This window comes from Macrotis lagotis, chromosome 1, assembly GCF_037893015.1.
Source record: "Macrotis lagotis isolate mMagLag1 chromosome 1, bilby.v1.9.chrom.fasta, whole genome shotgun sequence".
Lineage (NCBI taxonomy): Eukaryota > Metazoa > Chordata > Mammalia > Peramelemorphia > Peramelidae > Macrotis > Macrotis lagotis.
The window spans coordinates 265,681,465-265,703,073 of record NC_133658.1 but is presented as its reverse complement, the minus strand read 5'-3'; the positions used below and the strand labels follow the sequence as shown (position 1 = coordinate 265,703,073).

Below are 21,609 nucleotides of genomic sequence, written 5' to 3'. Positions count from 1 at the left end.
TTTTCTTGCTATTAGTTATTTGAAAAAAAGCTATAATTAGTGTTTGGTGGGAATGACTCAGGTTGGCAGATCTTGGGGTTACCCTCTCCCTTAAGAGTGACTAAGAAAGTAGTTCTATTTTAAACCCTCCATAATTATAGCCAAAAAAGTATTTGAAGGGGGTAGATAAATATAATTCTAGTCTAATAATTGTCTTGGAAATAGATAAGAAAAAGAGGGCACCCAACCATAGCCCTTTCCCCTCCCCATCCCCCTCTCTCACTACAAGGCAGAGATCATAGTGTTCCTTAAAGGAGAGTGGGGCAGATTCCAGAGATTATATATTCATGCAACCTTCAAACCATATCAGCACTTTTTTCAGCAGGCCATGCGGACATATATCTTACACAGATGTAATATCTTACAGGTAAAAAGGAAAAAAAAGACTCAAACTTGTAATATGGATAAAGATTGTATTATTACTCTCCTCAATCCTTCCTAGTTTTTGGTAACCTGTTAAATACAATTTATGGCATAAAACCAAAAGGTTGACCTGTAAGTGTTTCATATTGTGGGAATAGTATTCCTTTTATTGTATAGTTTTAATTAAGGTTTTAAGAGTGATTGAAATCTTCATTTTACTTATCTATATTAATGTATTCATTGCTCACTAATCCTACTAGAAAAAAAATCTATACTTAAAAAAATTTCCTTGAAATTTCAAAGATCTATGACTTTCTCAGTGCAAATATTCCTAGCACCAAGATGGATGATAACTACTTTGGTTTTTGCTAAAAAGCTTTTTTGTGAGTTGTAACTGACAAAAAGTTACCAGTTCTACAACCAACCAACACACACACACACACACACACACACACATATGTAAGTATACCTATGCATAATGTTTGATCATTTTTCAGTCTTTATGATCCTATTTAAGATTCTCTTGGCAAAAGTATTGTAGTGGCTTATCATTTTCTTATTTTACAGATGAGGAAACTGAGGTAAAGGAGTTAAATGATTTGCCAAGGATCACCCAGCTGGTAAATATCTGAGGTCAGATTTGAATTCAGATTTTTCTGACTCCAGGCTCAGCACTCTATTCACTGAACCACCTAGCTTTCTATGTGTGTATGTACATACATTTTTAGAAAATACGTTTTCTATTTATATGCATGTACATATATTGGTTCATTTTATAAAAAGTGCATAGAAGCATTCTTTTTAGGTCTTTATCTTTCAATTCCTCTTGTAATAAAACTAACACAAGAGTCAACAAAAGATTAGGATGAGATTTTTTTCTGGTTTAAGAAAATTTGGAGGTTAGATGGAGAAATTTGTAACAATGGGGAAGATCTGTCTGGAATCCACACATGTGGTGGTGGCAGCAGCAGCCACAATAGCAGCTCTCAGTTCAGAGATGGTAACAGGGTCAGACAAATGATCAAAAAGAAATTACAGGGGACCTTTTGCTGTCACTGGGTACAGTTGGCACTGATGGACATTCTATTGCCATTTACATTCTGGGCCACAGTTCAAGGACAGAAAGCAACATCTATGGTTGGTCATCAGAGAGCAAGGACTCAGGTCACAGTTCTTGTCCCTTCTTAGACAAATACATGTCTATTAAGCAGGAAAGCAACGAATATCTCTCTCTAGGATCACATCATTTTGAAAGCATCAAAAGCTTGCATACCCCCAGAACTAGCTCTGAAAACAGTAGCATGAAAAATTCTGAAGCTTGGGACAGTGCCTCCCTCTTTCTAAGGGAGTAGAACCCAACTTTAACATAAAGTTTCAAGTCAGGAGGCTAGGAAAATTATGAAACAACAACAAAAAAAAATGAATCTGACCATAAAAAGCTACTACAGTGGCAGGGAAGACCAAAACATAATTTCAGAAGAAAACAATGTGAAAGCAGTTATAAATAAAACCTCAAAGAATACTAACTGCATCTAAGCCCATCATGAATTTTTAGAATTAAAGAAAAAAAGATAAGATTGGTAGAAAACTGGAAAAGAAATGAGAGTGATGTGAGAAAATTATGAAAAAGAATGAACAGTTTGGTAAAAGAGGCACAAAAATATGGAAGAAACAATACCTTTGACTAGTGGCAAAAGAATCACAAAAATTACTGAAGAAAATACCTTCTTAAAATGTAGAACAGGACAAATGGAAAAGAAGGCACAAAAATTCACTAAAGAGAATCATTTCTTTTTTTTTTTAGGTTTTTGCAAGGCAAATGGGGTTAAGTGGCTTGCCCAAGGCCACACAGCTAGGTAATTAAGTGTCTGAGACCAGATTTGAACCCAGGTACTCCTGACTCCAAGGCCGGTGCTTTATCCACTACGCCACCTAGCCGCCCCAAGAATCATTTCTTAAAAATTAGGACTGGGTAAGTGGAAACTAATGAATCCACAAGACATCAAGACATTAAAAAAAAAAAAAAAAGAAAAGAATGTGAGTTATTATATGAGAAAACATTTGACCTGGAAAACAAATTGAGGAGAGATAATATAAGAATTATTGAACTACCTCAAAGTTATAATGAAAAAAAGAGCCTGGTGGGACAGTTAGGTGGTGCAATGAATAGAGCACTGCCCTGGAGTCAAGAGGACCTGAGTTCAAATCCAACCTCAGACACTTAATAATTACCTAGCTGTATGACCTTGAGCAAGTCATTTTAACCCCATTGCCTTGCAAAAATCACCCTCCCAAAAAACCTGGGCTAGGAAGGTGGCACAGTGGATAGAATACTACCCCTGGAGTCAGGAGGACCCGAGTTAAAATCCAGTCTCAGACACCTAATAATTGCCTAGTTGTGTGATCTTGGGTAAGTCACTTAACCTCATTGCCTTGCAAGCCCTGCCCCCCCCAAAGAGCCTAAATAATATATTTCAAGAAATTATTAAGAAAAATTACGCTAGTATCTTACATCCAGAGGGTAATATAGAAATCAAAAGAGTCTACTCATCACTTTTTGAAAAAGATTCCACAAAAATCCGAGAAATATTATAGCCAAATTCCAGATCTCCTAGGTCAAAGAGATACTTCAAGTAGTCAGAAAGAAATAATTCAAATATTGTGAGTCATAGTCAAAATACTTCAAGATTTAGCAGTTTCCATGTTAGAGGATCAGAAGATTGGAATATCATATAAAGAGATAAACATGTACAAATAATCATAAGAGATTTAATAAAGTTAAACTTTACATTCCTATATGGGATGATTCTGCATATAACTGCAAAGAATATTATCATTATTATGACAGAAATTTATACAGACAGAGGGCATAGGACATCAAAGGTCAAAGGATATAAATAGGAAGTTTTCAGAAAAAAAGATATTGAAGCTATCTATGGTCATATGAAAATTGCTCCAAATCGCTATTGATTAAAAATGCAAATTAAAATAACTCTAAGATACTGCCTCATACCTATCATGAATGACAAATATTGGAGGGGATGAGGGAAAATCTGGTACACTTAGAGAACTGGTTCACCCATTCTGGAAAACAATTTGGAACTAGTCCCAAAAGGCTATAAAATTGTGCAGAAATACCACTACTGGTTCTCCATCCCAAAGAGATCAAAGAAAAAGGAAAATGATCTAGACATAGAGGCATATTTGTAGCAGTTCATTTTGTGGTGGCAAGAAATTGGAAATAGTATGCTCATCCGTCAGGCAATGGGTGACCAAGTTGTGGCATATGAATGTGATGGGAGTATTATTGTGCTAGGTGAAATGACAGGAAGTGGATTCAGAAAAAAAAAAAAAAAACATGGCATGACCTCCATAAACTGATGAAAAGTGAAGTGAGAAGAATTGAACTGGGAGACCATTGTGCACAAGAACAGAAATGTTATGATGATCAATTTGTGAAAGACATGGCTTCTTTCACTATTACAATGATCCAAAGGACTTGGGATGAAAAACAACTATTCAATACCATAGATAAAACTGATGAACTCTTGACTGCAAATTGAAATATAATTTTCTCACTTTATTTTTCTTGTTTTTTAAAAAAATTATGGCTAATATGGAAATATATTTTACATGTGGATTGATATCATTTTACTTGTCTTCTCAGTAGGCAAGAGAGAGGATGAGGAAGGAGAAAAATTGAAATTAAAATTTAAAAGGAAAAGAATGTCAAAATAAATAATAAAACTTTCAAATATTGAAAAACAAGAAAAAGCAAGGGAAATTATTTTGTTTCTTTTATTTGTCCCTAGTTTAAATCAATCCTATTCAAAAAACTTCATAGGGAACTATTGATCTGTCTAGTCATATTTATAGCTATAAAACAAATAAAATAGAACAAGTTCCATTATCAGTAACATTCATATCTGTAGAAAAACAAGTTCTTTCTTTAATCCAACTTTCTTCCTTCTCTCTTGCCTACTATTCCTGTTTCAAGAATTCCCAGCATTTTTCAAATCATTAACTAACTTTCACAGAAGTCCAATAGATTGAATTAAGAAATAAAATTGTCCTTAATAAAGTAAGGCCTCTTCAGGTATGACTACCAATTTTCCAGATATGTGCCTTATTTCAGAAGGACTGATTTGGAATAGATTTTTTCAAGGGCAATTCCTTTTGATCCTAAATCATCCAGAAAATCTTCAGGCAGGTCATTTTCTGTCAAAGCAAGTGAGCTAAGAGATTCAGCTGCTTTAAATTCTCCCTCATCCGTGTAAATGTGTGGCTGGCAAGTAGTGTTGCCATCTTCCAGGAAGTTAATATCGTTGAGCTTCTAGAAGAAGGAAAGAAGATGCAGGTCAGACACAAACTCCCACTAAAGTCTTCACTTTTTAATCATTTTAATGAAAACACAAGGTAATCATCAAAACTCTTATTGATATGTGTCAGTCAAGTCTCCAGATTCCAGGAAGATCGCTATTTCTACATTCTGGAGAGAAGCCTAGGAGAAGAGGTGCTGCCGAGGGTTAGAACTGACTGAGGAAAACAAAAAGAAAGTGATGGTTGGGTAAGGCCAGTCATTTATGTGGAGCACTTGGAAAGAACTGTGAAAGACCTCCTACCTGGTAATGAGAAAAAGTTCAGGAAGACACAGGCCTGAATCATCCCTCAGACCTTTGTTAGCTTTGTGATCCCAAACCTCTCCAGATCACAGCTTCCTCACTTACATATAGTGCCTTTCCTCTAAGATGATCTTCCCTTGGTATTGTGTGTGTGTGTGTGTGTGTACACACACACACACACACACACACACACACATATATATATATATGTAATTATTTTCATGTTATCCCCCTCATTGTAATGTGAGAGCTTTAGGACTGCTTTTCTCTTTCTCTCTACTTAACAAATATTTAACCTAGTGATCTATCCAAAGTGATTAATAAATGCTTCTTGATGACTTGTTCTATTTGTTTTGGAGCTAACATTTCTTCAGTGTAATCAATACATAATGCTGTTTCTGTATGCTTAGTAAATTCATATGTCTGTTTTCAAAGAAAGACTTATGAGGTTGTAAATGGTTGGGTACAATCTTCTGAGACATCAAACAGATATCTCCCCCCTCCCCAACAACGGTTTACAATTCTTTTGTAATATGTGTAAAGGAAGAATTTGTACAGGCATTTCTCTAAACAGCAGGGGAAAGGGAAGAGAATACAAGCAAAGATAATACAGACAAATATGGGTTTAATGATTCCACTGACAAGATACTGTAGTTGTAGTTTTGGGAAAATTTGATGTACATTCTCTTTTTGTCAGGTAGCTGATGCTGAATTTGTCCACATAAACTGGGAAAGAATTCTGAAAGCTAAGTTGGTAGTGTTTAAGTTATAAATCTTGAAACCATAAAGTGAACAGTACTTAGAACTGATTTTTGAGTGAAGAAAGAAGTTTAAGATGGTAGAGCTGGAGCTTACAAAAAGTAATTCAGTTTTTATGATGGCAGTTTAAGCCTTGAAGATTTAGAAGAAGCCTCTCATATCACTGACAATCTAATGTTGGAGTCTTGTAGCACAAGCTTTGATGCTTATTGTGTAAATAAAAAGAAAATGAAGGGAATAGGAGTTGTAGAAACTAATGAGGCAGTGATACGTGGTAGACCAAGAAGTAAAAGAGGAAAGGGAAGATCATTGATCATATAGACAACATGAGGGATTGAGAAACAACATCTCACCCTCTAAGTCAGGAAAAGAATATGCAAAGACTTTGAAAAACACAGAAATGTGTGAGTAAAAATGGTAATCCCATCAGCAGCAAAAGAAGACATCATTGTACACAGAATGGATGGTATACTTACAACTCAATGCTGCCAACACTGTCTGGGGGCCTATTAAGTGAAAGGGGCTGTGTAAGACTTTGGAGCTATGAAAATGAAGGCAGCCATAATTCATTATGAAATAATGGATTCTGGACCAGAAACCTGGGCTTTTGTCATTCTGCAAGAGTATCACTCCTGGAGGCAGGACTCAGCTTCATTCTTCTCATGAGGCAGTTGATGGCACAATTGACAGAGAACTGGGCTTTAGTCAGAAAGAACTGATTTCAAATTCCAACCTCACAACTTACTAGCTGTATGACCCTGGGATAGTCACTTAACCTCTGTTTGTCTCATTTTTCCTTAGCTGTAAAGTATGAATAATAATATCACCTTACCTCTCAGGGTAGTTTTAAGGATCAAATGAGATTATATTTAATGTTTTAAAATCATATAGGACAGGCTTCTTCCCTTCTTTTGCCTTCCTTTTTCCCTTCCCCTTTCCCTCTGCTATAAAGCTAAAATAATGTTCCCACCTTCACAGGGTTGTTGGAGGGATTGAATGAAATGAAACCTTGAAGCAGTATCTGATGCAATTGTTTTGTTTTACGCACTGCTGCTTTCTCTTGCTTGAAGAATTCTTTCTATAATGACCATTGCATAAAAAAAGCTTAGTTCATCTTAAATTCAGTTGCCTGTATCATCAGATCCAAGTCATAGAATTCAAAGATAAGGAAGCAATATCACTGACCAAATTACAAGATACCAGGGTGCCAGAGATCATAAGTGGGTATGGGAAGGTACCTCCCTAGCAATTTATGATGTTGGTTATAGAAGGACCTCCCATTATATTGGTGCTCAGATGACTTGATTCTTAACCCTGTTATAACTTTGCATGACCTAGAATTTTGTACAGAAATTGATTTTCTTTAACCAAGATAGGTGGTATGATAGATAGAATGCTGGTCTTAGAATAAGGAAGACCGGAGTTCAAATCTCACCTCAGATATTTACTGGGCAAGTCACTTAAATGGTTTCTCAGTTCCCTCAGCTCCAAAATGGGGATAATTGTATCTACCTCTTAGGGTTATTGTAAGGATCAACACCAAACAAAATATGTAAAGCACTTTGCAAATTTTAAAGGGATATATAAATGTTTACTATTCTCTATTACTATTATTATTGTTATTATTATTGTTGTTGTTGTTACTGTTATTATTAAAGGTACCACAATGGATCACACTGATCCCCTTTCCTATCTGCAAGATATGACCTAAACTCTGGCCATTACTTGAGAAAGAATTCCCCTAGGAAACAGTCTCTTCCTTTTGGGGTAGCAAGCTTGTTCTATTCTTTGTATTTGTATCAACAGCCTCTGTTACAAGACCTGGCATACAATGGGTGCTAATAAATACTTGTTTGGTTGAATGAGTAGTGGATATCATGACCATGTTAAAATAAACCTTATCACTGCCTATTCTTTTCTGCCTCCCTAGCAGAATGAAGCACTTGTCCTACTAAAATAAGTTATCAGATCAATAGACAATCATTTAATGATTTGAGCTGTTAGCTCTGCCAAAAGTGGGTGAATAGGAGATAGGCAAGGAAAGGGTATAAGGAGAACATATGATGTTTGAACCAGTATCCTTGTCTGTCTCTCTAAGCCAACAAGAAAATCAGATGACTCTGTTGACATGCCCCTTGGAAATCCCATCCATTTCTGGAGAGTAATGGAATGGGTTGAGATCACCCAAGAAGATGAAGACTCCTAAGGGGTTATGTTCAAAACTACGATTCCAACTGATTACCTAAAGAGTATGGATAGGTCTGGTCTGCCAACCCTGGAGATCAGTGCTCTGGCAGAAGTCACTGACCCTTTTCATAAGGAACAGATTAAAGAGATTTTTACATACCAAGGGAATGTCCTTTGGGGAGTGGGGAGTGCTGAATCCTCCCAAACACAGGCCTGCTCTGATGAATCTTAAACTAGGATTTTCTGACTTGACCTAAAATATAAATAGGTCATTTGGATAGCCACCTAGGAAATCTTTACCCTGATCTCAGAGATGAGAGTTCTGAATTTTGAATAATATAAACAGGCCTCAAATAAATAAAAGATTTGAGTTGACATGTAGCTGTGAAAAGGTCACCTGCAGGAGAAGAAATGCTGATTTGTGGGAACTCAACTGGAAAGCTTGGGCTAATTTCCAATTGTCAGGCAAAAAGTAGGTCAGTTGGCCAATTTATGCCCTTGGAGCTCTATCAGCTTAATAAAACTTCTTCCAAGCAATAATGTTTATAATGCAAGAATCATCTAAAATAATCTGAAAACAGGTAACAGCCACAAGGGCTGTTTCAATTGCCTACTCAAGAAGAGCAGACAAGCCTGAGACCCCTATTTATACAAAGACAGGCAATCTTCCACAAAAAGCCAGCAGACATGCAGGTTTGGAAGAAGGAAATGAGGGGAGTTGTAGAGGTGATGACCTCTACAAGTAGGGGTAATTTTTTCTTTTAGGTTTTTGCAAGGCAAATGGGGTTAAGTGGCTTGCCTAAGGCCACACAGCTAGGTAATTATTAAGTGTCTGAGACCGGATTTGAGCTCAGGTACTCCTGGCTCCAGGGGCCGGTGCTTTATCCACTGCGCCACCTAGCCACCCTTATGTAGGGGTAATTTTCTTGTGTAACCTGGATTTCTTTGTGCACACCCCATTCTCCTAACACGGAGACCCTCTTAAGGGCTCCTTTGAGCACAACCAGATTGTCTCTTATGGTGTTTGCTTTATCCCCTACCACTGGAGTGAGGTAGCCTCCTTTGAGTGGCTTCCTAGGACTTTAAAACTGGGCAGACTGAAATAGTCCTTTCTGCTATTCTCTTGCTTCTATTCTCTTCTGTGCCTTGCTCTTCTAGGCCATCCTTATCTGTTATATGTTAATGAACTATCTCAACTCCAAGAAATGGACATTTTTTCCTATACTGTTTATCCTCCCCAGTTTTAAGGGCTGGAGATGATCACCGCAGGACTGGGAGTTTGACTCATGGTGACCTTGAAGCTAGAACTGGAAGTAAACCATAGTTCTATTGGTTTTTTTTTTTGTATTGTTTCTACAGGCACTGAAAAGCCAAGATGTCTGAGACTAGAGCTCAAAAAGGGTCTTGGACTTGAAACTGAGCTCAGGTATGAACCTATACTCCTTCCTCTCTCCAGAGACTGAGATTATGGGGAAGAGGGAGAGGGAGGAGGGAGGAATACATTTCTCATGTACTGGGGGAGTGAATTTGTATATTTGTGATTATACCTTTTGAAGTAAATAGTTCTATGTAAAAATTCATCTATTAGTAGTTAAAGGGATCTGAGGGAACACTATCAATGGGGACTAGATCCATTTACAAAGTCTAGATACCCCTAAAGCCCTTAAGGTACTGAAGAACCCAAGGGTATATGAGGGGAAGGTTAAAATATAAACATTTAGTCCAGGCAGTGGGGAGCAGGGTAGTTCTGTTATACTTGTAAAGGTAATTTGTAAAGGTGATAACCAGAAAAAGCCTATGTCCTAAAGAGTTTAAAAAATGTCTCCAAGAGGAATAAACCATGTAGTGGTCAGTGTCTTAGAATCTGTCCAACTCTCTCAAAAAACCTGATGAACAACAGGTTCCCCATCTTCCTCCTCTAATATTTGGAGGAAGCCTGGCATTGAGCAAGTTAGATGATCACCTTGGTGTGCACTCTGGAAGCTGAACCCTCTTTAGACAGACTGGTGAGGGAAGGTAGAGCGGAAGTATGGAAAGACAGATTTTGTTACTTATTCTTAATGTTTATATGATTTTATGCACATTGTGATAATGAATGGCTCATATAAGAAATACTGTACTGTCTAAAATTAACCTCACTGGTTAAGCTTCTGCTGCCACCTTGACCTTTTATGGATATGAAGACTGTTATGATACTCATAGTATCCCATGTCTGGTCAAGTGATTAATGAATCTTTTTATGGGAATGATGGGTGGTATATGTTCTTTCTCTTGAATTTTATCTTGTAGCAATAGTTGGTTTCAATAATCATATATATATATATATATATACACATATATATATATATATATATATATATACACCTACATCTGAGTATATAACATTACATATCATATCTGAAATTGCCATACTCTATTGTGTTCTTTTTAGATATTCTGATATGTCATATTAGTATAATATTATGATTTATAGGCCCTCAAGGCTGTCTACCTAAAATAGAGATGAAATTCATCTTTTCTGTTTGTTTAGAAATTGATGCTTATGCTGTATTTTGGTTGTTTAGAATCTTAATAGCAACTGAGGATTAGGGAACTCTTAGATACTAACCAATTGACAATAAAAAAGTGGATTACTTGACACTGCCTATAGGATATTTCTGCTTTTATTAAAAATTATTTATTATTATTATTATTATTATTGAGAGAACTCAGAGAAAGGAGAAAAGGTTCTAAATGTTAAGCAATTTTTATAGCAGCTATTTGTGTTGTAGCAAAAAATTGGAATCTAAGGAAATGCCTATTAATTAAGCAAAGGCCAAACAAGTAATGGCACATGAATGGCACACTCTTACACTAGAAGAAATTAGGAAATAAGTGATTTCTTTTTTTTTTTAGATTTTTGCAAGGCAATGGGATTAAGTGGCTTGCCCAAGGCCACACAGCTAGGTAATTATTAAGTGTCTGAGACCAGATTTGAACCCAGGTACTCCTGACTCCAGGGCCGGTGCTTTATCCACTGTGCCACCTAGCCGCCCCAGTGAAATAAGTGATTTCAAAAAGATATGGAAATATTTGTTTGAATTGATTCAGAATGAAGTAGGAAGAATCAGAACAATATATATTGTAACATCAATAAGTATGAAGACTTGGATAAACTGAAGAAGAATGAAATGAACATAACTGGGGCAAAATTTATATAATTGCAACACTGTAAAAAATACAAAAACAACACCTCAATGAACACTGATTAATACAATGACCCCAAGATTCTGGATGTTGATGAATAATGCTGTTCATCACCTAAGAGAGTAATGATAAATTCAGGATGTATACTGAGATTTAAATATATATTTTTAATACAACCAATGAGGAAATTTGTTTTGCTTGACCCAGCATGTTGGACAAGGAATTTGCTATTTTTTCTTTTCAATGCATCAAGAAGGCAAGAGTGAGAGGGAAAAAAAAGTTTCTGTTAATTAAAAATTTTAATATAAAATTTTATATAATTTTAATATAAAAATAAAAGTTCCAATTAAAGTAGGAAAAATATCCTGATCTCAACCTTTGGTTTAGAAGGCACTGGATTTTTCAGTTCGACTAACTTGCTATACACCAGAGTCCAAAATCCTGGAATCAGTGTGGCAGCTGCAAGGATGATAGGGTTTGGATATCTGTATATGCTTTTAGTAGTATCTCTGTTGGAAGATTCAGTCCTTGTGATAAGTAAGTAAAATAGTTTCTTTCCCCAAACCTTGAAAGTATATGAACAAATGGACCAAAGGAGAAACTTTGTTTCTCTACACTTTGAGCAGGACCAGGTTGTCTCTTATGGTGTTTGCTTTATCCCCTACCACTGGAGTGAGGTAGCCTCTTTGAGTGGCTTCCTAGGACTTTAAAACTGGGCAGACTGAAATAGTCCTTTCTGCTATTCTCTTGCTTCTATTCTCTTCCGTGCCTTGCTCTTCTAGGCCATCCTTATCTGTTATATGTTAGTGAACTATCTCAGCTCCAAGAAATGGACATTTTTTCCTATACTGTTTATCCTCCCCAGTTTTAAGGGCTGGAGATGATCACTGCAGGACTGGGAGTTTGACTCATGGTGACCTTGAAGCTAGAACTGGAAGTAAGCCATAGTTCTACTGGTTTTTTTTTTTTTTTTGTATTGTTTCTACAGGCACTGAAAAGCCAAGATGTGCCTATATAATTTGATGGCAGAAAGTGAAGAATTTAGGGATAGTGCCTAGGATGATAGAATTAAAAGTTAAAAGGGGCCTTAGAGAATGTACAACCTGATTCTTTTTTTTAAGGTACAGCAACTCAAGTTTAAAAAGGTTAAATCACATACTCAAGGTCACACAAGTAGTAAATAAAATAATTGGGATAGAAACTCATGTTTTCTGAGTTCAATATATTATGCAGTCTTTCAGAATAAAGTTTTTGTTCCCACTATTTGAGGAAATACAAATAAAAGGCTCAAATCTACTTCAAACAATTTCTTTATTCCCTCCTGCAATATATATTTTTCTCTAATCAGAAATTTTCTATTTTTCTTTGTGTAGAATTTATAATGCAGTCAGCCATGTTGGCCAAGATTTAATCAGATAAGCTTGTTTTGCTGTGTTTTTTTTAAAAGAGTTCATATTTAACTATAGCAATGAGCCAAGTACATGACAAATTGAAAACTTTAATTTAAAAAAATTAAACAAAAACAGATTCTAAATAATCTTAAGGTGAAGTCAAAATGGAGCAATAGAGGAAACATCATTACCACCAAACTGCCAACATTCTCATCCAAATAACTTTAAAATACTTTAAAAAATCAAATTCTGGAGTGGAATATATAACAAGAGATCAAGGTGACACAGTTTTCCTGGCTAAGGCAACTTAGGAGACCAGAAAAGAGAACTGTAACACCGGAGTGGGGACTAGGTCAATGTGCAGCACCAGCCTTAGGCCTCAAAGGAGATTTGTTCCTCAGCAGCAGCAGTAACTTGGGGAGCTCCCAGCCCAGAGATGGCAAAAAAAATTGGACAAATGATCAGAAAGAGATTTTTACAAAGGTCACTGTGCAGGTACCGGACCAGGTGTTACTCAACAACTTCATTACAAGTTACCTAATTCCAAGTTGAAGCTTTAATGCCAAGGGTGGGAGAAAGAAAGGGGGGGGAAGGAGAGGGAGAGGGAGAGGCAGGGCAGGAGGAGGGGAGAGAGGAAGAAGGGGGGGAGAGGCAAGGGGAGAGGGAGAAGGGGAGGGGGAGGGGAAGGGGGGAAAGAACTGAAGTCATAATTCCTGGTGATGGCTTCATAGCAGAAAGAATTGTTAGTAATGGAGTCAAAATGCAATCTAGAAGAGAAGTGAACACATAGAAAGCACAGAATATGTACAGAACACCCCAGAACTAGTTAAGGAAACAGAAGGTCTTTAAAAGAACCTGAAGTTTGGGAGTGACCCTCCCCTCTTCTCTTATCATGCTCCAAGTGAGAAGAGCCCAAATCTTTTTTTTTTTTTTTTTTTTTTTTAGTTTTTGCAAGGCAAATGGGCTTAAGTGGCTTGCCCAAGGCCACACAACTAGGTAATTATTATTAAGTGTCTGAGGCCAGATTTGAACTCAGGTGCTCCTGACTTCAGGGCCGGTGCTCTATCCACTGTGCCACCTAGCTGCCCCAGAAGAGCCCAAATCTAATACAAAGTTCAAAGTCAAGAAATAGACTTGGAAAATAAGCAAACAATAACAACAAAAAAATCTGGTAATAAGGAAGCTCACAGCATAAACTTAGAAAAAGGCAATGATAAGAAAACATCTATAAGCAAAACCTCAAAGAGAAATACAGATTGAACACAAGTCCAATGAGAATTCCTAGAAGTCATAAAGAAATTTTTAAAAGACAAAAATTATTTTAAAAATTAAATAAGAGCAGTAGAAGAAAAATTGGGAAAAGAAATGAGAATAATGCAAGAAAATTATGAAAAGAAAATTAACAGCTTAGCAAAAAATACCCATAAAATATTGAAGGAAATAAAGTTTTAAGCAAAATTGGCCAAATGGAATAAAAGGTTGTTCAGTCATTTAGTAATGTATTACTCTTTATGAACCCAAAGAAAATAACATGTTAAATCCTCCTACTCTCTACCATCTCTTGAAATCTAACCAAATTCATGTTTGTTTTTTCCATGACACTATTTATCCATCTCATCCTCTGACATCACCTTTTCCTTTTACTTTCAACATTTCCCAACATCAGAGTCTTTTCCAATGAGTACCATCTGATCACTAGGTGGCCAAAGTATTTAAGCTTCATCTTCAGTATTTGAACTCTCCACTGAATAGGGTGAATTATTTTTTTAAGTATTAACTGATTTGATCTCCCTGCTTCTGTCCAAGAGACTCAAAAAGTCTTCTCTAATACCTCAATTCAAAAGCATTGATTCTGTTGAAATTTGTTTTTCTTATCATGCAATTTACACAGCCATACATTGCTACTGGAAAAATGATATTTTTGACTATATGGATATTTTCTGGGAAAGATATAACTCTGTTTTTTTAGTATACTATCCAAATTGGCCATAGCTTTTCTTTTTTCAAGGAGCCAAGCATATTTTAATTTCATGACTAAAGTTATCAACTGCAGTGATCTTTGAGCACAAGAATATAAAAATCTAACACTGCTTCCATTTCTTCTCTCTCTCTCTGTTTGCTAGGAAGTATTAGGACCATTTGCTAAGATCTTCTTTTTCCTTTTTTTTATGTTAAACTTCAAGTTAGCTTTTATACTCTCCTTTTTTCTCTTTGTCAAGAGTCTTTTTAAATTCTTCACTTTCTGCCATCAAAGTTGTATTATTTGCAGATCAGGCTGTTTATATCTTTCCCAACAACCTTAATTTTAGCTTTTGATTTTATCAAGCATGGCATTTCAAATGACGTACTCTGCAAAAAATTTAAACAAATAAAGTGACAACATGCAGCCTTATTGTGCTCCTTTTACAATCTCAGACTAATTAGTTGTTCCATGTTCAGTTTTAACTGTTGTTTTATCATCCACATAAAGATTTCTCAGGAAATAATCCTCAGGATACTCCCTTCTCTATGAGGACTTGCCACATTTTGTTATGATTCAGTCAAAGGCTTTGGCGTAGACAATGATGCAGAAGTAGATATTTTTCTGTAACTCCTTTGCTTTCTCTATATCCAGTAAACGTTGGCAATTTGGTCTCTAATTCCTCTATCTCTTTGAAAACCAGCCTACTTTTTTTTTTTGCTAATTCTCAGTTCATATACTGCTGAAGTCTAGTTTGAAGAATTTTAAGCCATCCATATTGGCATGTGAAACAAGTGCAATTGTTCAGTAATTTGAATATTCCTTGGCTTTGCCTTTCTTTAGAATTGGTACATAAACTAAATCTTACGAATCCAGGGGCCACTATTGAGTTTTCCAAATTTGCTGCCATATTGAGTGCAGCACTTTAACAGCAAGTGCATTAAAGAAATTAATTACTTAAAAATTAGAACCAGGCAAGTAGAAATTATTAAATATATAAGACACCAAGAAAAATAAAACAAAATAAAGAAAAAAAGAAATGGGGAAAATCAAAAAAATGACCTAGAAAATAGCTCTAGGAGAGATTATAAGAATTATAATTAGAATACCTGAGAACCATGATAAAAAGAACCTAAGTATCAAGCTTTAAGAAACTATCAAAGAAAGGTATTTTAGAACCAGAGGGCAAAATAGGATTTGAAAGAGTCCACTGGCCAACTTCTGAAAGTGATCCCAAAATGAAATCTTCCAGGAAAATTAAAGCAAAATTTCAGAGCTACAAGATCGAGGAGAAAATATTAAAAACAATAAAAAGAAACCATTCTAATACTATGGAATAACAGATAGGAGCATACAAGATTTAGCAGATGCCAATATAAAGGAGTGAAGGGTCTGGAATTTGATATTCCAGATGGCAGAGGTGTTAAGGTTCCAACCAAGAATAATCTGTCAAGCAAAACTGAATAAAATCTTTTAGGGAAAATATGCATTTACAAATATAGGATTTTTAATCACTCCTGATGAAAAACCAGAACTGAATAGAAAATCTGACATTTAAACACAAATCTAGAGAAAGGTAATCATATGAGAGTAAATAAAGTGAAACTGTTTACATTCTTATATGGGAAGATAACATATGTAATTCTTAAGAATTTTATCTTTATTAGGGAAGTTAGAAGGATACTAAACAGACTGAAGGCATGACTGTGAGTCTTTTATATTTTGTATGTCTTTTATGTTCAAAAAAAAGAATGAAAGACTAAGAAAAAGGGATATGCTAGGAGAAAGGAGAAGAGAGAGGGAAAATGAAAATTATCTAATGTAAAAGAACATGGACAAGGAAGAGTAAAGTGAAGGGGAAAATTTGTGAGGCAGGCAATGCTCACTCTCATGAATTGGTTTGAAGAGGGAAAATATATATATATATTTCTATACACACACACACACACACACACACACACACACATATATATATATATATATGTGCATACATACATACAGACAGACACTCAGTAATCACCCCCCATCCACAGTTAGTTGGGTATAGAAATCTATCTGATCCAGCAAGGAGGTAGGAGAGCAAGGGCTAATAGAAAGGGGTGGTGATAAGAAGAATATCAGATTAAGGAAGACAGTCATCAAAATTAAAACAGACTTCTGAGGAGGGGCAGAATAGATAAAAAGAGGGGGAACAAGGAGAGATGGAGAGGTGAAAAAAGAAAGGGAGGGGAGGGGAAGGGGAGAGAGAGAGAAAGAGAAAGAGAGAGAGAGAGAGAGAGAGAGAGAGAGAGAGAGAGAGAGAGAGAGAGAGTAAATAGAATGGAGAGAAATACAATTCATACATAAGTGTGAATGTGACCAGGAACAGATAGCAGAATAAATCAGAAACCAGATTTCAACTATGAGTTGTTTATAAGAAACATGCCTGATATCGAAATATGTAAACAAAGACTAAAATAAGGCTCTACAACGGAATCTATTATACTTCAGCTTAAGTTAAAAAGGCAAGAGTAGCAATTATGATCTCCAACAAAGGAAAAACAAAACAGATTTAAATAAAAGAGATGAGCAGGAATACTACCTTTTGCTAAAAGGTACTTTAAACAATGAAGTAATATCAATATTAAATATATATATATACATGTATGTATATATGTATTTATGTATGTATATGCACCAAATGACAAGCTAAATGAATTACAGGAGAAAATAGATAGCAAAACTATATATTAGTAGAGGACATCAATTTACCTCTCTCAAAACTGGCTAAATCTAATCACAAACTAAATAATAAAGAAGTTAAGGTGATGAATAGAATTTTAGGAAAATTAGATATAGAGATATCTAAATGGGAATAGGAAGAAAAATACTTTTTTCATAGTTATACATAGAACCTTCACAAAATTAACCATTCATTAGGGCATAAAAATCTTATAAACAAATGTAGAAAGGCAAAAATATTAAATGGCTCCTTTCTGGACCATAATGCAATTAAAATTATATTATATAAATGATCTTTAAAGCATAAGTGAAAAATCAATTGAAAACTAAGTATTCTAATCCTAAAGAATGAGTGGATCAAAGAATAAAACACAGACATAATAAAGCATTTCATTAATGGGAATTACAATGAGATAATATAACAAAATTTGTAGGATGCAGCCAAAGCAGTATTGAGGGGACAACTTATATCTCTGAATGCAAACATCAATAAAAGAGAGAAAGTACAGATTAATAAATTAGATATGCAACTAAAAATAAATGATAAAAGGGAAAATTAAACAATTAAACAACAAAATTGAAATCCTATAAATCAAAGGAGAGATAAATAGTCATTAAAGTAAAAATATCATTGAACTAACCAATGGTTTTATGGAGATAAAAAAACACAAAATAGTAAATAATCAGTTATGTTTGTTTTTTAAAAAAGAAAGAAAACAAAATTAATCAGTATCAAAAATGAAAAGGGTGAATGCACTACCAATGAAGATGAAATTAAAGCAATGACTAGGAACTGGGTTACCCAATTATGTGTCGATAAAACTAACAATTCTAAGTGAAATGAATGAACATTTCAAAAAAAATATAAATTGTTCACATTAACCAAAATAGAATGCTTAAATAAAGCCATCTTAGGAAAAAAATAGAACAAGTCATAAATGAACTCCCTAAGGGAAAAAACTCTAGGACTAGATAGATTTATATTTAAAGAACAAATTAATTCCAATTCTATATAAACTGTTTGAAAAAATAAAGGAGTATACTATCAAACTAATTTTATGACATAAAATTTTAAATGAATGTCAATAATAATAATAATAATAATAACAAATAGAAAAGTTGAAATTATTTAAAAATTCATACAAAATTTAGATGGATTGCAATGACCAGTCTTGGGTCCAAAGAACCAATGATGAAATATATTATGTTCTTTTTTTGGAAAGAATTAGAAGGAGGGTCAATTATTGTATATATTGTCACATAGGTCAACTTATCTTATTTAATTGATTGTTATAAAGAAGAGTTCAAACATGAAGAAGTATGATTGCAGTATAAAAAGAGAAAACTTAAAAAATTAAAAGCACACAAATATAAAACCCTCTTACTTGTGTTAGTATCTCTGTCACTTTTCCTCCCATCCTTTCCAGTTGGCTTTTAATATATAGGCCACTTAAATCATTTGAATAGTACTGTAAAATAAAGAAGTTCATGTTATAGAAACACCGATAGGTATTTATTAGATTAGTGTAACCTACATTTATACCTACTATTTCTGCCCTATAAACACCCCAGACAGAAAATCACACCAGCTCTGAGACACATAAGCTTGTCACCATTCCCCACTGAAAGGAAATATTTTGGGCTATGATGTAGATTATATATACATATATATATATATATATATATATACATACATATATATATATTATATATATTATTAGATAGATCAGCCTGCTTTATTAACTACTTGTTATAAAGAAGAGTTCAAATACAAAGGAGTATACTGGAAATGATTGCAGTAAAAAAGAGAAAACTTAAAAAGAAATAAACAAAAATAGAACCTTACTTGAGTTGGCAACTCTGCCATTTTTCCTTCCATCCTTTCCAGTTGACTTTTAGAATTCAGGCTGCTTACATCATTTAGACAGTACTGTAACAGAAATAAGTCCAATTTGTAGAAACATCAGTAGGTGTTATTAGATGAGTATAACCTATGTTTATACTTACCATTTCTGCCCTAGAGTCACCATACAAACAACTTAGGCAGAAAATCATACTAGCTCTGAGTCACAAGTCTCCATTGAGATGAATACTTTTGGACTATGGTGTGGATTATTGTATATATTGTTAGTCAGTTCAGCTTCTCTTATTAACCATTTGTTATAAAGAAGAGCTCAAAGGTAAAGAAGTATACCAGGAAATTATTGCAATATAAAAAGAGAGAACTTAAAAAGAAATTAAAAACAAACAAAAATAAAACCTTCTTACTTGAAATAGTATCTCCGCCATTTTCCCTTCCATTCTTTCCTGTTGGCTTTTAGTATACAGGCTGCTTGTGTCCTTTGGATAATACTATAACATAAAGAAGTCCAAGTTGTAGAAATACTGACAGTGTTCTTAGATCAGCATAATCTATGTTTACATCCACCATTTCTGCCCGAAAGCCACCATACACACAACCTAAGCAGACACTCACACCAGCTCTGAGTCACATAAGCTTGTTACCATTCCCTACTATGATGAAATATTTTTCAAACCAAGCTTCTAAGATGTTACTCTGATTCTGATTTGGAGCATCTCCTACCTGGAAGCATATGATCCCAACAGACTAGTCATTTTCTGAACTCATTAGTTAGTATCTTTGCTCATAGTGTTCCCTTTACCTAGGATGACTTTTCTTCCTTTTTTTTCTCTAGCCTTTACAATCTACAACCCCCCAACCCTTAAAAGCTCTACTCTACCTAGTCTTCTCTGAATCCTAGTTGATAGTAACTTCCCCCTTAGGAACTCATATACTTTGCACCTAATGGATGTATCATTCAATATTATTTGTCGTTGAAGTTGTCACTTTCTATGATTTTGTTTCATTTGGCCAGAAGTCATGTCTTATTTAAATTCTGTATTTCTCTCAAAGCCAAGTAAAGCACACTGAACAAAAGACAGCCTAAATAAATAACCAAGAGAATCAGAAATAAATTGTGTAGAGGATAGGCTGAATGGGAGAACACCCAGAATCTCCAACTGCTAGATCTTTTAATACATATTGCTGGCCTACTAGAGATTTTAAAAATAATTGATTAAGAGCAGAAGTAAACAGTCTATCATAATAGCAAATAGATACATATGAAAGAACAATGGATCAGGTACAGAAGACTTAGGTTCCAGTCTCTGCTCTGTTGTTAAATTTCTAAACAATTTGGGGCAACTCACTTCTGATTTACCAGTGGTATTTGTGGCTGGGATTGAGGGTCCAGCATGAGCTCACTCTACTAGGGTCACACTTATTAAGGTTCTTTCATTACCATGCCCTTCCTGCATAGTCCCACCTCCAGGATCACCAGTGCATTAGTAACAAACTATGACACACAGCCCATGGACCAGCCATGTCAGGGACCAAAATCAAAATCAGGATGATGGCTGCATGCTCTGTAGTTGGGGTATCCTTCCCTGTCATCTCACCCTGATTTTATCGGAGTGTTGGGGTTCCAAATGAAAGCCCTAGTCCTTCGGTTCTCTATTTCTGCATCTGACACTCTTATTAATACTTACATTGGGTGTATTTGAAAGCTTTACTTCACTCTTTACCACTTCCTATTGTAACTGTCTTTTCTTTTTAATTCTCTTTCAAGTTATTTCTTTTTTACTTTGTCCTATTTCTTTTATTGATAGCCTGTGTCTTAGTCCTATCAGATTTCTATAAGCTCAGATCTGGCTCTCAAATCTTAAAAGAGAATGCTGATCATTGAATCTGGGCTAAACTTGCTGTACCCCAAATAGTTATAAATTACTACTCTGAGGCTGTGAATTAGAGCTATCCTTACACCATCTTTACATGTGGAGGATTATACCACAGTTACCACAGTCAGGGACTGCCCAAGTTCTTAAGATCTCAGCTATAAAAACAAGAATATATTTGAGAACACTGAAGTCTTTTAGGCTTATATCTTGCTATTAGAAATCTATTTATGAGAACAGCTTCTCATTTACAATGTATATCTATTGTCCCCTAAGAACATTTAAGAATTGGCTTTGTTTTGTCAGAGAGAATTCCAAAGTTAAAAGTCTTTCTGTAGCCATTTAGTAATAATTTTTCTAATCACAGTATTGCTGTCAGTTAAATGATTGGTCTTCATATAACATGATTTGAAGAATGTCCCACAACTCTTACATTTAAGTAAATTTGAAAGTTCTTTGTTCTGCATATATCCACATATAAACAGAACAGGTATACAAAAATTATTTTGAAAGGTTCGTCTTTTATTTTTATGCTAACAATAGCTCCAGTGATCTTGAGAAAGCAGGGTTCTCAAATATATTCTTGTTTTTATAGCTGAGATCTTAAGAAATTGGGCAGTTTCTGACTGTGGTTGCTTGGTATAAT

General features: G+C 35.0%; 1 protein-coding gene across 1 annotated transcript in view; it reads right to left on the bottom strand.

Moving 5' to 3' along the window:
• Positions 1 to 3,768: 3,768 nt before the first annotated feature.
• The window catches only part of LOC141504957 (cadherin-like protein 26), a 61,513-nt gene continuing 43,672 nt past the window's right edge, over positions 3,769 to 21,609 (bottom strand). The window contains exons 15-18 of the mRNA XM_074210377.1: positions 19,497 to 19,580; positions 19,075 to 19,158; positions 18,614 to 18,697; positions 3,769 to 4,735 (exon numbers count right to left, since the gene is read on the bottom strand). Of these exons, the coding sequence (XP_074066478.1) occupies positions 4,529 to 4,735; positions 18,614 to 18,697; positions 19,075 to 19,158; positions 19,497 to 19,580 (459 nt within the window). The 3' untranslated portion in view covers positions 3,769 to 4,528. The remainder of the gene's footprint in view (positions 4,736 to 18,613; positions 18,698 to 19,074; positions 19,159 to 19,496; positions 19,581 to 21,609) is intronic.